Source organism: Scyliorhinus canicula, chromosome 17 (assembly GCF_902713615.1).
Source record: "Scyliorhinus canicula chromosome 17, sScyCan1.1, whole genome shotgun sequence".
Lineage (NCBI taxonomy): Eukaryota > Metazoa > Chordata > Chondrichthyes > Carcharhiniformes > Scyliorhinidae > Scyliorhinus > Scyliorhinus canicula.
Genome location: NC_052162.1, coordinates 31,476,284 through 31,494,390, shown reverse-complemented (window position 1 = coordinate 31,494,390; position 18,107 = coordinate 31,476,284). Strand labels below are relative to the sequence as shown.

At 49.8% G+C, this 18,107-nt stretch overlaps 1 protein-coding gene across 7 annotated transcripts in view; it reads right to left on the bottom strand.

Annotated features, from left to right (window-relative positions):
* LOC119952059 (wiskott-Aldrich syndrome protein family member 3-like) overlaps positions 1 to 18,107 on the bottom strand; it is a 115,431-nt gene that overhangs the window by 50,727 nt on the left and 46,597 nt on the right. For 5 of the 7 annotated variants that reach the window (XM_038775568.1, XM_038775569.1, XM_038775570.1 and 2 more), the window contains 3 exons: positions 12,770 to 12,893; positions 12,271 to 12,429; positions 1,893 to 2,027 (listed from right to left, as the gene is read on the bottom strand). In XM_038775568.1, coding sequence (XP_038631496.1) covers positions 1,893 to 2,027; positions 12,271 to 12,403 — 268 coding nt within the window. In that variant the 5' untranslated portion in view covers positions 12,404 to 12,429; positions 12,770 to 12,893. The remainder of the gene's footprint in view (positions 1 to 1,892; positions 2,028 to 12,270; positions 12,430 to 12,769; positions 12,894 to 18,107) is intronic. The other 2 variants (XM_038775573.1, XM_038775574.1) reach the window with 1 other exon arrangement.

Sequence of the window (18,107 nt, the reverse complement as noted above, 5' to 3'; positions counted from 1 at the left end):
GTAAATATTACCAGTTCACTATCATATAACAATGTAGCAACATAGGTAGAAGAGTAAGGCATTGTGCCCCTCAAGCCTATTTCATCATTTGTATCTCAACCCGCCTTTCATCCATATCTCTTGATACGATACCAAACAAAAAGCTATCGTTAGCTCCCTTCTCTCTCCACAGATGCTGTCAGACCCACTGAGATTGTCCAGTATTTTCTGTTTTTGTTTCAGATTCTAGCATCCGCAATAATTTGCTTTCATATTAAAAAGCTATCAATGTCAGTCCTGAAAGGTTCAGTTCTTCCCAACATCCACAGACTTTTTGGGAGAGAGGTTAATATTTCTACCATTTTTCTGCATGAAGAAGGACACCCTAATTTTACTCCAGCAATCGTTTCTGCATGTATGCTGATAACACCGAGCTCTCTCTATCACCTCTCTTGACTCACGCACTATGTTTGTGCTGACTAACAGTTTTGCAACAGTCATTCTTAGATGTCACACAATCGCCTCCTGTGGGGAGACTGGATCCATCATCCTTGGCCCCTGGCACAAAGTCCATAGCCGTGACACTGATTCCATCCTTCACCCCAGCAACTCAGGTGAATGAGACGATTTGCATCCCCAGCATCTTTTGCAACCTGTTGGTGGACATTTGACCCCCATGTGCACATCATCATAAAATACACCTATTTCCATCTCCGTCGCATCACCTGCCCCCACTTCTGCATCTGCCCATATGCTGCTGGACTGGACCAGTAATCTCTAAACCTAACTATTCTGATATTCTCCAAGTCTGTCGCCCATTCTCCATGAGTCATAAACTTCACAGTCCAAAATTGCTACATATATCTATTCCTGCACCAAGTCTCTTTCGTCCATTATCCTTGTCGCTGCTGGACTCCTTTGGCTCCCTGGAGCCCAATTTATAATTCTCACCGACACGTTAAACCCTTCATGACTTTACCCCCTTCTATCCCCATTACCTCCTCAAGCCTTAAAATGCCGTTAGAATTCTGTGTTCTCTTCAGAATCTGGCCTCGATGTATCACCTTTCCTTACATCTACCATATTGGCCATATTGTCAGATGTGTAGGCCCCAAGCCTTTCCGCCTCTTTACTTCCTTCTCCTAAAACCCTCCCTTCTTTTCTTTGACTTGGTACAATTCAATTGATTCAGGGTGGGATTCTCTGGCCTCCCAGCGGCGGGAGGCGGTGCCTCATTCGCTGGCAGGGGGGATTCTCTGCTCCAACTGCTGTCAATGGGAATTCCCATTGCCACCAGTGAACGGCTGGAGAATTCTGGCTTCAGTCTCTTTTAATTTTGTTTTTCATTAAAATGCTATTGAAATGCACATTGCTCCTTATTCTAAAGTAGGAAACCTTGAAACAGCGTTTAACTCCATTTTTGTCTGATTATAACTCTGCATTGCACCTTGCTGCATTATAACTCGGTACGGGTGCTCCAGAGATTGAGACGCCATTTAGAAATGCATCCCGATCTCTTGCTACATTGAGGAGTTCCGACGAGCAGAGCTCCTCAGTGTACAAAACAGGGCTATGTGAGACCTCGGCCGCACGTTCCCCACTGAGACCTCCTATCCAACCCGGGTTCCATTTTATAATCGCTGTGTTTCTCGGCGCTGCGAGATCCAGGAATCATGCGGCTAAACGCGCTCGCTATGTGGCTTTGTTCCCATTTTGTGAAATTCCGCCCATTATCTATTCAGAGGTCCTTTTGTTTCTCATCATGCTGTTTAGTTGTGCGTGATCTATCTGGCTAATTCCTCTTCTGCAATACATACAAACACACTACATTGAAGAAAATCCACGCGGCGCAATACAATGCAATTGCTTAACGGTTTGCCCTGATCTGCAAACCTCTTGCCCACTTCACTGACCTTCTTCTACAGTGGAGTCCAGTTGGGTGACTTTAATCGCCAGGCAGTCAATTCTCTCTTGGAGAGAATTAACTCGCATACAGAAATTGTTAGCTTCATTAAAAAGCTCCCCAAATATATCTTCAGCATGTCTACCTGTGAGGAAGAAGGCAAGTGTGTCAGTTAGAACCACTGTCCATTTTAACTGTTCTTAGTTTAATGAAAAATCAGACAACTGAAAAGGTTAATTGCAGAGAATAAACTGAAGGTGACAAAGATATTGTTTTTGTCGCTGCCAGTAAGATACCAGTGCAGTTTACAAGGCAAGATTTCATGGACAATTGTTTAAATTCGTAGGATGAGAAAACAATAACAAGTTCCTGAGGAGGGAGGAGTCTGACTCATCGGGCGGGATTCTCCAACCCCCCCCGCCAGATCAGAGAATCGCCGGGGGTTGGCGTGAATCCTGCCGTCCTCCAAATTCTCCGGCCCCCCAAATATCGGCCCGGCGTGAATCGCGCCACCCGCCTCGGAGAATGGCGGGGACCGGCGTGACTCAATGGGCCCCGGGGCTGCCCAAATTCTCCGGCCCGGGATGGGCCGAAGTTCCCCCCGTTTTTTGCCAGTCCCGCCGGGATAGATTAGACTAGGTCCCTTACCGGCGGGACCTGACGGCGTGGGTGGGCTCTGGGTTCCTGGGCGATCTGGCCCTGGGGGTGCCCCCACAGTGGCCTGGCCCACGATCGGGGCCCACCGATCTGCGGGCGGGCCTGTGCCGTGGGGACACTCTTTTCCTACGTGCCGGCCGTGTCAGCCACCGCGATGGCCGACGAGTAGGTGAACGCCCCCCTGCGCATGCATGGGGATGACGTCAGAGGCTGCTGACGCTCCCGCGCGTGCGCGGACTCTCGCCGGCCGGCAGAGTCCCTTCGGCCCTGGCTGGCATGGCACCAAAGGCCTTCCACGCCAGCCAGCGGGGCGCAAACCACTCCGGCGCTGTCCTAGTCCCTCAAGGTGCGGAGGATTCCGCACCTTTGGGGCGGGCCGACACCACAGTGGTTCACGCCACTCCGTCCCACCGGGACCCCCCACCCCGCCGGGTACGGGAGAATCCCGCCCATCCCCTCTCATTTTATTTCAGGTTCATGCCCAGTACATGAGTTACCACCATATCATTGTCCATCTCTGCATTGGACTTCTGTTGCTGAAACCCTTTAGCATGCCTTTGTTCCCTCCAGACTTGACTACTCTAAGGCACTGCTGGTGACCTCTAAGAAGCTACCCTAAATAAATTTGAACTCGTTCCAAACTCTTCGTCCGAGTCTTAACTCAACTAAATTCTGTTCACCCTTCACCCTGTCCTCAGTGACCTATATTGGCCCCCAGTTTAAAATCACCTTGCCTTTGAAATTCTCATCCTCGTTTTCAAATCCCTTCTTGGCCTCACTCCTCTGAAATCTCCCCCAGCTCCACAATACTCCAGGGCATTAGTGCGCCTCTAACTCCGGCCTCTTGAGCATCCCCGAATTTCAGCGCCATTGCTGGCCATACTTTCAGCAACCTGGTTCCGGAGCTTGTGAATTCCCTCCCTAAACCTCTCCACGTCTCCAACTCACTTTCCTTCTTCAGGATACTCCTTAAAACCTATATTTTTGACCTAATATCTCTTTATAAGGCTCAGCGTCATATTTTGTTTTATAATGCTTCTATGAAGCATCTAGGGGCATTTTATTATGCAGATTGCTGCCACTTTCGTTTTGTTAACAACCACTATAAGGAAAGTTGGTAATATCAAGCAAAAATGTGAAAAGTGCTTTGGCTTTAAGATTAACAAATTCCTTCCTCAGCTGCCCCTGCATTTAGAGCAAAGCTGCGGCCATATTAACCCACATCTGAAAACTCCATTCAAGTTGCTCTACCACTGAGGGTGGGGGAGGGATGCCCGAAGAGCATTTTTAAAAAAACGATTCTTTCATGGGATGTGAGCATCACTGACAAGGCCAGCATTTATAATAATAATAATAATAATCTTTTATTGTCACAAATATGAAGTTACTGTGAAAAGCCCCTAGTCGCCACATTCCGGCGCCTGTTCGGGGAGGCCAGTACGGGAATTGAACCCGCGCTGCTGGCCTTGTTCTGCATTACAAACAAGCTGTCTAGCCCACTGAGCGCATTTCTTCCCATCCTTGATTCCCCTTGAGAAGGTAGTGGTGTGCCACCTTCTTGAACCGCGGCAACAATCTAGTGCAGGCACATCTATATTTCTGTTAGGGAGTTCCAGGATTTTGACCCAGTAACAGTGAGGGAACTGCAAAATAGTTCCAAGTCAGGATGGTGCATGGTTTAGAAGGGAACTTGCACTGGTGGTGTTTCCACTTGTCTGCTGCCCTTGTCCTCCTAGGTCAGTGTTTTTCAAACTTTTTTGCCCGGGGCCCATTTTTACCAACCAGCCATCCTTTGGGACCCATGCCTGGAAACCATTGCAACCCATGCCGGCCAACCTTTGCGACCGTAGCCATCTGGGATGGCCATGTCCCGATTACAAAATGGACACTTTGCAAAGAATGCAGGGAAAATGGACAATACTGAGAAAGCAAGCAGGTGCAAGGTTTGTCTGTTGATTGGAGCTGTAGCTCCCAGACAAGACCGATACTGCAAAGCCATTACCAAACTAATGAGCCATCTCCGGGGACAAGAGTAACATTTAGGTAAACGATACTAAGGCAGACAACCCGGCGCCAGAGGAGACTAGAACAAAGCAGCTAGGACATGCCCAGGGCACCCACCCCTTTGATGAACCATCAATCGATCACGAGACGAGTTGCTGTACAAAAGTTAGGCTTTAATAAGCTAGAAGTTAGCCCTGCGGTCGACTACAGTAAATGGACGACCGCCGGGCGTTCTGGGTATTCATACCTCGCTCTGGAGGCGGGGTTAACCCAGCCTCTCAACCAATCGGGGAGCCGTCACATGACTGGTCTCAACCAATCGGTCGAGAGGCACATGACCGACCAGGGCCAATGGTAAGCCAGTGTTCTGCACCAATGTCAGACAGCTATGCAAATCATACTACTACATTCACCCCTTGCGGAGAAAGAAGCCGGGGCGGGGGGGGGGGAGTGAACTGGTGGTATGAGTAGCAGCCAGAGAAGGGAGAGAAAAAATGTTGGCTTCCCACTGGCCCAGACAATTAACAATAGTACATATTGTCCATACAAGGTCCATGGAGTTGTTGAAAATTAAATAGACTCGATTAGCCTTTCCGTTGCCCGTGACGTCCTGGCAGACCGCCGCAGTGGAGTTGGTGACGTTGGTTCAGCCGATGGTGGTGGTTCCGCTGATGTCCTGGAGTCCGGGAGCAATGGTCCTTGAACAGTCTCCGTCACCCGGGCTGGTGATGGAGACGCCATGGATGGGGAAGGGGTGGCCTGGGTGGGGCACTGGGGGAAAAAAAACAGGGGGGTGTCTGTGGTGAAGGGGGGGAGGGCCGCACGCTGGCGGGTGCCAGGTCCCGGAGGGAGACCATGTCTTGCCGACCGTCGGGGTACTCCACGTACGCATGCTGCGGAGTAACTGGACTTGTTCCACCAACGGGTCAGACTTGTGCACCCGCACATGCTTCCGGAGCAAGATGGGTTCGGGCGCGGCCAGCCACGTCGGGAGAGGGGATCCGGAGGACGACTTCCTGGGGTGTCTGATTTGTTGTGGTACAGAGGAGTGAGCGGATAGAATGTAGGGCATCGGGGATAACCTCTTGCCATCGGGAAATAGGGAGATCTCTGGACCGGAGGGCCAGTAGTATGGTCTTCCAGATGGTACCATTCTCCCGCTCGACCTGTCCGTTACCCCTAGAGTTATAGCTGGTCGTCCTGCTAGAGGCAATGCCCCATGTTGAGCAGGAATTGACGCAGCTCGTCGCTCATAAATGAGGACCCCCGATCGCTATGTATGGATGCGGGGTAGCCGAACAGGGAGAAGATGGAGAGGAGGGCCTTAATGACGGTTGATGTGGTCATGTCGGGGCAGGGAATGGCGAAGGGGAAACGGGAGTATTCGTCGATTACCGCCAGGAAGTAAATATTGCGGTTGTTAGAGGGAAGGGGCCCCTTGAAGTCAATGCTGAGACGTTCGAAGGGGCGGGATGCTTTGATCAGATGTGCGCGCTCGGGGCGGTAGAAGTGCGGTTTTCACTCTGCGCAGATGTGGCAGTCACAGATGTGGCAGTCACGGGTTGCTGTCCTGACTTCCTCGATGGAGGAAGGTTGCGGGCCTTAATGAAATGGTAGAAACGGGTCACCCCTGGATGGCAGAGGTCCGCGTGGAGGGAGCGGAGGCGGTCCATCTGCGCGCTGGCGCAGGTACCGCGGGACAGGGCATCAGGAGGCTCATTGAGCTTCCCAGGACGATACAAGATCTCATAGTTGTACATGGACAACTCGATCCGCCACCGTAAGATCTTGTCATTCTTAATCTTGCCCCTTTGTGCATTATCAAACATGAAGGCCACTGACCGTTGATCTGTGAGGAGGGTAAACTTCCTGCCAGCCAAATAGTGCCTCCAATGTCGCACAGCTTCGACTATGGCCTGGGCTTCCTTTTCCACAGAGGAGTGGCGGAGTTCGGAAGCCTGGAGGGTTCTGGAGAAGAAGGCCACGGGTCTGCCCGCTTGGTTCAGGGTGGCCGCCAGAGCTACTTCTGATGCATCGCTCTCGACCTGGAAGGGGAGGGACTCGTCGATGGCGCGCATCGTGGCCTTTGCGATGTCCGCTTTGATGCGGCTAAAGGCCTGGCAGGCCTCTGTCGAAGGCGGGAAGGTTGTGGTTTGTATGAGGGGACGGGCCTTGTCAGCGTAATTGGGAACCCATTGGGCGTAGTAAGCGAAGAAACCCAGGCAGCGTTTGAGGGATTTGAGGGTATTGGGGAGAGGGAGTTCCATCAGGGGGCGCATGCGTTCGGGGTCGAGGCCTATCACTCCGTTACGCACTACGTAGCCGAGGATGGCTAGACGGTCGGTGCTAAACACGCACTTATCCTTATTGTAAGTGAGGTTAACGAGTTTTGCGGTTTGGAGAAATTTCCGGAGGTTGGCGTCATGGTCCTGCTGGTCGTGGCCGCAGATGGTGACATTATCGAGATACAGGAAGGTAGCCCGTAATCCGTACTTGTCGACCATTCGGTCCATCTCCCGTTGGAAGACAGAGACCCCATTTGTGACACCGAATGGAACCCTAAGGAAGTGGTAGAGGCGCCAATCAGCCTCGAACACGGTGTACTTGCGGTCACTCGCGCGGATAGGGAGCTGGTGATAAGCGGACTTAAGGTCCACAGTTGAGAAGACTTTGTATTTCGCGATATCGTTTACCATGACGGAAATACGGGGGAGAGGATAGGCGTCCAGTTGCGTAAACCGGTTGATGGTCTGGCTATAGTCGATGACCATCCGGTTTTTCTCCCCAGCACTTGGGCTCGCCAGGGACTGTTGCTGGCCTCGATGACCCCTTCCTTCAGCAACCTCTGGACCTCGGACCTGATGAAGGTCCGGTCCTGGGTGCTGTACCGTCTGCTCCGTGTCACGACGGGTTTGCAATCGGGGGTGAGATTAGCAAACAAGGAGGGGGGGTCCACTTTGAGGGACACGAGGCTGCAGACAGTGAGGGGGGTATAGGGCCGCCGAATTGGAAGGTCAAGCTCTGCAGGTTGCACTGGAAGTCCAGTCCTAGGAGTGCCGGTGCACAAAGGTCAGTGAGGACAAGGAGTTTGTAATTTTTAAAAACCTTCCCTTGGACCGTGAGGTCCGCAATGCAGCAGCCGGTGATGCGGAGGGAGTGCGAACCTGAGGCTAACCCGATTTTGTGTTTTACAGCATGGACAGAGAGCGCGCAGCGTCTTAATGTGGCAGGGTGAACAAAACTTTCCATGCTCCCGAAATCCAGCAGGCAGCCCGTCTCGTGGCCGTTGAGGTGGATCAGCGTCATTGTTTTGGCGAGCGTGCGTGGCCGTGACTGGTCGAATTGAATGGCTGCGAGCCGTGGAGAAGAACCATCGTCGTAATCATCATCGGCCGAATAGTTGCTGGCAGAACCTTGCGTGCCAGTCCAGGATGGTGGTGCCCAGGATCCGCACGTGGAGTTGGGGTCCCAAGATGGCGGCGCCCAGGACCCGCACGTGGAGTCGGGGCCCCAAGATGGCGGCGCCCAGGACCCGCGCGTGGAGTCGGGGCCCCAAGATGGCGGCGCCCAGGACCCGCACGTGGAGTCAGCGCCCCAAGATGGCGGCGCACAGGACCCGCACGTGGCGTCCGGTGCCCAAGATGGCGGCACCCGCGAGACCCTCGTGGTTGGTGGGGGCGGGGTTAGCGGTGCCGGTGGGCCGATCAGAGCGGCTGAGAGCGGGAGCAGAGAGGCGCGCAGGCCGGACGCAGGGGCCCGGGGTGGGGGGGGAAAGATTTGCGCGGTGCGCTGGAAGGGCCCGGAGGAGAGGGGGAGGCGCGCAGGCCGGGTGCAGGGGCCCGGGGACGGCGAGGAGAGAGTTGCGCGGTGCGCTGGAAGGGCCCAGAAGGGCCCGGAGGAGAGGGGGAGGCGCGCAGGCCGGGCGCAGGGGCCCGGGGGCGCTGAGGAGAGAGTTGTGCGGTGCGCTGCCCGGAGAGGGGGAGGCACGCAGGGCGGGCGCAGGGGCCCGGGGGCGGGGGGGGGGGTAGAGAGATTGGCGCGGTGTACTGGAAGGGCCTGGAGGAGAGGGGGAGGCGCACAGGCCGGGCGCAGGGGCCCGGGGGCCGGGGGGGGGGATTGGCGCGGTGTACTGGAAGGGCCTGCAAGGGCCCGGAGGGGGGGATCCCCGGTCGCTGCGCGGTACAGCAGCGACCGATTTGGCCTAGCAGACGGATGAAGCGTGCCAGGAGGCCCAGGGTGCTGCAGCGCGGCTGGGGACATAGGCGCGGGCGTTTAAATCGGTGACCTCCAGGGAGGTGGAGAGAGTCCGTGCCTCAGTTAGGCTGAGGTCGTCTTTCTCCAGCATCCGCTGGCGGATAGCGGCAGACTGCATCCCAGCCACGTAAGCATCTCTGATCAGAAGTTCCATTTGCTCCGTGGCTGAAACCTGGAGGCAGGAGCAATTCCTTCCCAGGACAGCGAGGGCCTGGTAAAAATCGTCTAATGACTCACCGGGGAGCTGTTGTCTGGTGGCCAGCAGATGTCGGGCGAATACTCTGTTTACCGGTTTAAGAAACTGTCCATTCAGCTTAAGCATGGCCGCATCATAATCTTTTTCCTCCGCAATCATTGCATAGGCCGCCGTGCCCACGCTGGAGTGGAGGATGTGAAGTTTCTGTGCCATGGTGGGGGGGCTGTTTGCGGACGCCAGGTATCCATCGAGACATGCCAGCCAATGTTTAAAGATTTCTGAAGCGTTCTGAGTTTGCGGGCTGATGCGGAGGCATTCGGGCTTGATCCGGAGCTCCATCTTCAAAATTCTAGCTTATTAAATTGATGAACCATCAATCGGTCGCAAGACGAGTTGCTGTACAAAAGTTAGGCTTTAATAAGCTAGAAGTTAGCCCTGCGGTCGACTACAGTAAATGGACGACCGCCGGGCGTTCTGGGTATTTCTACCTCGCTCTGGAGGCGGGGTTAACTCAGCCTCTCGACCAATCGGGGAGCCGTCACATGACTGGTCTCAACCAATCGGTCGAGAGGCACATGACCGACCAGGGCCAATGATAAGCCAGTGTTCTGCACCAATGGCAGACAGCTATGCAAATCATACCACCACACCCTTTATTGGAGGAAATCGATAGGAATGATCAAGATGCGGTCCAATTAATTGGGGCCAAGTTCAAGGCCCATCCAAAAGCGCACGAAGCCCCCTTTGGGTATAAGAAGAAGCCCCCAAGAGGGAATCTATCTCTGGGCCTCGGCTCTCAGCGAGGAGAGACCTACCTAGCTGCTGCACCAGAACAAGTAAATCCAAAGTCAACGCACGCTACGAGACAGACACTCTTATCTGCTATTCCGTACCAGTTCGACCCCAGCAGCCTCAGAACCGGACAACGGCCATTGTTCCTCTGACTGAGTGGGTACCTGAAGCTAAGTGTAGGCTTATACTTAGTAGTAGTGATAGTTTAGTTGGTACAGTTTGTGCATGAGTATATTTGACTGTATGTGTAAATAAATGAGCATTGATTTTGAACTTACTAACTGGTGTATCGAGTCTTTGATCAGTATTCGGTTTTGAACCTTGTGGCGGTATCAAAAGATACCTGGCGACTCTTCAGCAAAGGTAATTAGAATTAAGGAAGGCGATCATATTAACCGCCATAAACAGAGCCAATTAAAGAGAGAACACAACGAGCAACACGACCCACACTAGCCGACCTTTGCAACCCACTATTTTCACCTTTAATGTGACAGGTGAGCCTGCTTGGTCCGCACAATCTCACTTGCTTTGTTATTCAATGTTACATTTCAGATAATGATTTCAGCTGATGATTTAAGATCTCATCCGTTGAATAGAAATTAAGAGATTTGTCCTCAAACTCGCCATGTTTATTCTTCAAATGTCTTTGAGGGTTTTAAACTTTCATTTGCCAGTGCTTCCCTGCATAAGACGCACATGAACTTTGAATCCCGATTTACAGTGGCACAATTAAGAACCCACACCTTAAGTAATCATCTTTCTGCTGCTTTGTTCCTGTTTTCAGCTTCTTCTTCATGGGTTGTTCACCATAGGCCATGGAGTGCACCCCACCACTGCTGGCAGCTACAAAATGGAGGAATCTCTCTCGCTCCCAGAACACGTGACATCAGCACACAGGGGATGTAACCTGCTCTCTGCCGCCGCTTCCGATGGGAGAACTTTGTTGTTTGCTGAAGAAAACTGGCCCTGGACAGCACGCTGACATCAGGAGGAGGCGGTCCACCCTGCTGGGCTCCTTGATCTGGCATGCATAAGTGGGATGGCCGACAATCTCAAAAGTCCGTCACTGCCGGCATTTTTAAAAGCCAATTGTGGCCGTTTGTCGGTCCTCCCACGATGGGGAATTCCGCGACCGATCATGCCGCAACTCTCCCGAAACCTGCCTGCGACCCACCCGTGGGTCGCGACCTTGAGTTTGAAACAGATTATTCTGGTAGCAGAGGTCACAGGTTTGGTAGATGCTGTTGAAGGAGAGTTGGCAGATTTCTTCATTGTATCTTGTAGATGGTACACACTGCTGCCACTGTGCCTTGTTAGTGGGGCAGTTAATGTTTAAGGTGATGATTGAGGTGCTGATCAAGCAGACTGCTTTGACGAGCTTCTTGAGTGTTTTTGGAGCCACACTCATTTGGGCAAGGAGAAAGTATTCCATCACACTCCTGACTTGTGTCTAGCAGATGGTGGAAAGGCTTTGGGGAGTCAGGAGGTGGGTTACTTGCCACAGAATTTCCAGCCTTTGTTTTGCTCTTATAGCCAATGGGCAGAATTGTTCCATGCCCCCAATGGTGGGTTCAATGGCAGGCAGGGGGACTGGGATTCAGCAGGAATCTGATCAGTTTTATGGCAGCGTGAATTTTCCGCAGGATCGTCCGCTGGTGTTTACCATGATGGATCAGGAAAACAACTAGCTTGAAACGGATTTGCAGCCCACTAATGGAATGCAGGTGAAGGTCTCCCCACACCTGAGTCTCTGTGACGCCAGCAGGAAAACACGTTGGCTGAGAACACGTTTGGAATACCATGGCGTATCTATGGCGGTATTGATTTCCTGAAGAATGCCTGGGACTGCTTCCAGGATTCAGGATGGAGGCCACCAGTGATTGTAGACCCTGGAGCACCACAGCAGTGTGTGGGGAGCATCTATCAAGTGGATCTTCCACCCTTAGAATGTTCTTTCTTCAGGAGGTCCAGTGATGTTGGATGCCTTTTAAATATGGCACCAGGTACGATGTGGGACGCATGCTACTAAATCCACCCTGTCATGGAATATGGCACTAAAGCCCCAGATTCTTAATTAATGAGGTCAGGACCAGAATATATGGCATGTTTTTAAATCGACCACCACAACGGGAAACACTTCCCATCCCTGCCCCCGCGACGGAACTTATTACCAGATGAAAGAATTCCACCCATTGTACTTATATGGTGAAATTTCTACCATACTCTTCCAACGACATGCCTTAACTTCAACTTTAGAAGAGAACATGCTACTGCATCAATATGGTATTTCCAGTTCCTATACAATGTGCTATGAGCCCATGCACACTAGGAAATGAGTTCGAGTTACCCAAACCTATGGGATTTAAGCCCTTTGCAACCACCAGGGAATGAATGGTTTCCATCACCAGAAATACATTTTTTTAAGTATGAATGATAAATCTTGGCAAGAATCCGAAACGAAAACAGATTACACGTGGTTACGTACTGAGACTGCCAAGCTGCTTTATAATGGCAGCTAACGTGCTGTTTGTCACACATTCCAGCTCGCTGGTGACACCCTCTGGTAAAGCCCCGCGGCACAGATGCCGGGGTTCAATTATCCTCTTGATGAGCGGCATCTTTATTTCAGATCGACATCAAATCCCTGAAACAGAATATATTACATAAGAAAATTAGGCATGGCAAGGATTTTGTAGAAGTAGTCGCTTTTTAAACTAACAATATCTCTCTCACAGTTGTTAACCTTTTTGCTATTACAGGAATGGTAGTGTAGTAATTATGATACCGGACTCGTAATCAGAAACTCAGACTAATGATCCGGAGTTCAAATCTCTGGTGCCAACAGGACGTTTTAGATTCAATCGACAGATAAGTCTGGAACAAAATACTAGTATCTGTAATGTTGACTAAGAAACTACTACATTGTTGTAAAAGCCCATTTGGTTCACTAATGTCTTTTAGGAAAGGAAAGCTGCTGCCCTTACCTGATCTGCCTGAAAGTGACTCCGGACTCACTGCAGTGTGCCCTCTAAAATGGTTTGGTAAGCCACTCAGGTAAGATACTAGAGATGGGCAGTAAATGCTACTCTTGCCTGCATTGTCCACATCCTGCAAATTAATAAATAAAACTTCCAATTGATATCAGTGAATTAATCGTGCTTTTAGCCAGTGAATTAGCCAAACTGTCATGATCAATATTTTTTTAGATCAGGAGAATTCCCAAATTTGTGAACCCAATGCCTGAAGAACTGTGGTAGACAGACATAGAACAGTACAGCACAGAACAGGCCCTTCAGCCCTCGATGTTGAGCCAAGCTTTGTCCAAAACCAAGATCAAGCTATCCCACCTCTGACATCCCTCCTATATCTCCCATCCCGAACCTTATAGGTATGCCCCCTTGTAACAGCTACATCCACCCGAGGAAATAGTCTCTGAACGTCCACTCTATCTACCCCCCCCCCCTCATCATCTTATAAACCTCCATAAAGTCGCCCCTCATCCTCCTTTGCTCCAATGAGAAAAGCCCTAGCTCCCTCAACCTTTCCTCATAAGACCCACCCTCCAATCCAGGCAGCACCCTGGTAAATCTCCTTTGCACCCTTTCCAAGGCTTCCACATCCTTCCTATAATGAGGTGACCAGAACTGCACACAATACTCCAAATGTGGCCTCACCAGGGTCCTGTACAGTTGCAGCATAACCCCATGGCTCTGAAACTCAAGCCCCCTGTTAATAAATGCTTACACATTATAGGCTTTCTTCATGGCTCTATCCACTTGAGTGGCAACCTTCAGAGATCTGTGGACATAAACCCCAAGACCTCTCTGTTCCTCCACATTCTTCAAAACCCTGCCATTGACCCTTTAATCCGCATTCAAATTTGTCCCACCAAAATGAATAAATGAATGGCATATGTTAGCTCAAGGGGTGAGGGGTAGGGGGTACTGGGACTCAGGCCCGCCACCTGCCGGGTGTGGAGATGGGCTGGTGGGCTGGGTGAAAGGCACATCAATGATCCGGCTCTTCATCCTACCTGCAAAGAAAACATAAACAAAAAACAGCCCTCTATTCCTCACCCCATCAACCAGTCCCGTTCCCCCCCCCCTCCCACATTTCCCATGCCCCATCCATGCCACTCAATTCCCCCCATGGTCCATTACACCTTCCGTGCCAACCTATGCCCTGACCCAACTCACATGACTCTTTATAGCCCCAATGCCAACAGTGCCAACTCATGCCAATCCATGCTTCCTACCTACCAACCTTTATCCTTACGCCCTCACGCAGTACCTACCATGGGCAGACCTCAGGGCCCAAGCACGTTAATTGGGAAAAACCCATTCACTACATTTAAATTCCTTTATCCATTTAATCCCTTATAACTACAAGCATTTTAATTCATAGTGCCACTTCAAAGGCGTTATCAGCACTTAGAGCTGTCATACAAATCATGAACTGACAGGCACCCCACCATAGTAAGGATTTGAAATCAGTCATTCAGCACTAATACTATAATTGTTGATCCCCAGGGTTTAATTCAATGGACTGAATGAAATAGCAAGCACTGATTTTTTTTTAAGTTGCAGAAAGCTTTTAAAACATTTAAAGGGCAGGATAATTAAACACCTTGACAACTCCCAGAAAATTCCAATGCGCTTGACAGTTCTAATGAGTTTATCCACTACTTCTTTCAATAATCCCAAAGGACACTTTGCCTCTCCCAAAGGTGTCCCAAGGTCATATCAAAATGGGTACTCTATCTCTCCAAAGAACCCCTACTTGATAGGTATGAAATGCACAAGTCATGCTTTGGACACAGCATTAACTAAAATTGGATCTGACTGAACACTAACATATGTAGTTGCCTCCATAAACCACAAATATACAACTATAACCGCCCCATTCCCGCTCCTGCAAAAAAGGTGGGGGGCGGATTCTGGGCCACGATTTCTGGAGTCCAGCCTCTGAGCCTCTCCATCTGCATGAACCATCAGACCAAAGTCTCAAATTGCAATGGTGGGATTGTGTGTTAATTAAGGTGTGGGTCGAGATCTTTAGATTACCAGTCCAGTAGCATAACCACTGCCATAAAAAATGTAATTCTCAGGATGGCAGACTGGTACTAGTACAGTACCACAAAGATCTGTGCTAGATCCACAGCTGTTCATAATCTATATGAATGATTTGGATGTGGGAACTGTCATGTTAAGCACAGTAAGATAGCACGGCTGCAACTGGATGCAGCTTTACCGGAGAGATATTCCATGCCTTGAAGTTAGTTCAATATGATTTATTGAACCTGTCACACAGTTAACTCAATCCTCTGTGGGTTCGACTCTCTGCTAACCTAGTGTGATTAATCTGTCTGAACCAGACTACTCTCAGCCACGTGCTGGAGGAGTTACATGATATGTACACCCTGCCTCACACTGTAGATGGCACCAGTGAAAAGAGTGTGAGTGCCTTGTGCCTTTTATAGTGGGAAACCACCCCCAAGTGTTCTGCCTGCTGATTGGTTATGTCTTGTTCTCTGTATTCATTAGCTGCCTGTTTGGATCTCATTATGTGCATGTCTGCACATCATGACAGGGACCAAATGTAATTGTTCCAAATTTGCTGATGACACAAAACTAGGTGGGAATGTGAATTGGATGAGGGATGAAAAGAGGCTGCAAGGGGATTATGGACAAAGTGAATGGGCAAGAACACGGCAAATGGAATATAATGTGAACAAGTGTGAAGTCAACCACTTTGGTAGCAAAAATAGAAAGGCAGAATATTAAATAGTGAGAGGTTGGGAAGCTTTGATATCCAAAGGGACCTGGGTGCCCTTGTTCCTGCGTCATTAAAAGCTAACATGCAGGTGTAGCAAGCAATTCAGAATTCAAATGGTATATTGGCCTTCGTCGCTAAGGGATTTGAGTACAGGAGTAAAGATGTTTTGTTGCAATTGGATAGAGCCTTGGGTGAGACTGCAGCTGGAGTATCATGTACAGTTTTCATCTCCTTATCTAAGAAAGGATGTACTTGCCACAGAGGGAGTGCAATGGAAGTTCACCAGACTAATCCCTGGGATGGCAGCATTGTTCCATGAGGAGCTATTGAAGCAATTGGGTCTGTATTCTCTAGACTTTCAAAGAATGAGAGGCAAACTCATTGAAATTTACAAAATTCTTACAGGGAATGACAGGGTAGATGTGGATAGGATGCTTCCCCTGGCTGGTGAGTCTAGAACCAGGGGACACAGTCTCAGAATAAGGGGCAATTTAAGACTGAGGTGAAGAGGAATTTCTTCCCTCAAGAGGGTGGTGAGTCTTTGGAATTCTCTACCTCAGAAGGCTGTGGAAGCTCAATCATTGAGCATGTTCAATGCAGAAAATGATAGACTTCCGGATACTGATAATATTAAGGCTGGGGACAGTGTAGGTAAATGGCATGTAGGTGGAAGATCGACTGTGATCTGAATGGCAGAGCAGGCTTGACAGGCTGAATGGTCTACTCCTGCCCCCATTTTCTACATCTCTAACTTCCGATCAATGGAATTAGAATAGATAAGTGCTTGACAGCCAGCTCAGACACGATTGGCCGAAGGGCCTCTTTTTTTTTACTGTAAAAGTCTATAACACTGAGGTTCAACAGATGAGTTAATATCTCTTGAATAAATCTCTTAAATAAATTTAGAGTACCCAATTCATTTCTTCCCAATTAAGGGGCAATTTAGTGTGGCCAAACCACCTACCCTGCACATCTTTTGGGTTGTGGGGGCGACACCCACGCAAACACGGGGTGAATGTGCAAACTCCACACGGTCAATGACCCAGAGCCGGGGTCGAACCTGGGACCTTGGCGCCGTGAGGCAGTAGGGCTAACTGACAAAACCTGCCCCCAGGTTTTGGGTATTATAGATCATAGAACATAGAACATAGAACATTACAGCGCAGTACGGGCCCTTCGGCCCTCGATGTTGTGCCGACCTGTGAAACCATCTGAAGCCTATCTGACCTACACTATTCCATTTTCATCCATATGTCTATCCAGTGACCATTTAAATGCCCTTAAAGTTGGCGAGTCTACTACTGTTGCAGGCAGGGCGTTCCACACCCCTACTACTCTCTGAGTAAAGAAACTGCCTCTGACATCTGTCCTATATCTACTACCCCTCAATTTAAAGCTATGTCCCCTCATGTTGGTCATCACCATCCGAGGAAAGAGACTCTCACTGTCCACCCTATCTAACCCTCTGACTATCTTATATGTCTCTATTAAGTCACCTCTCAGCCTTCTCCTCTCTAACGAAAACAACCTCAAGTCCCTGAGCCTTTCCTCGTAAGACCTTCCATCCATACCAGGTAACATACTAGTAAATCTCCTCTGAACCCTTTCCAAAGCTTCCACATCCTTCCTATAATGTGGTGACCAGAACTGCACGCAGTACTCCAGGAGCGGCCGCACCAGAGTTATGTACAGCTGCAGCATGACCTTGTGGCTCCGAAACTCAATCCCCCTACTGATAAAGGCTAGCACAGTAGGGGGATTGAGTCATTAAAGAAACTGTTTAAATGTTATTAGAAATAGCAAAACTTTCACCATAATGATGAAAATTCACACCACACCTAACAAGAGGAATTACTGTGGGGCAGGATGACGAGACCTTTACATCTGCCGTCTGTATATCTGAGGACCGTTCTCATAATGCCAAGGGCCCAGATTTTCCTGGGTTGCTGGAAGAGAGATCAGTAGCTTCTTTCTTTCAATTGCACCTCCAACAGCACCCAATGATATACTGGTACAATAAAAAGTGAGATCAGCATTTGATGGTCACAGATATCCCACTAAACATCCCTCTCCAGAGCCCCAACCTGACTCTGTAGAAGAAAGGTTGGTCGGAAAGCGACTAGCTTTAACAGAAGGCTGCCCCACAGCGATATTACGCTGCAGGTGGCTGAGGGTCAGACTTCTGTTCTCAACAGCGTGAACATCAGCAATTCTCAGCCACCCTCTCGGGGCCTGTTATTGAACAGCATTTCAAGTGTTGTCAACTTCATCTTACGCACAAGGTGAAAAGACCATTTACATATGCAACAATGCCCCCCGACACACAATGCATGAATACATGTCATCACAGTTACATATCTTGTGAATATGCGCACATTTGTTCCTTTGTGTCACAAAGGAACATTAAATGGAGTTGAATGGATCTCAAAATTGCATGCATATATTTATCACTTAAACCGTGTGCATCATAGAGATCAAATTTTTTTCTCTGACAAGGCTTGAGCAGTGGAAATGTCCTATTCCCTCCAGGTCTTTGTGCATATCTTT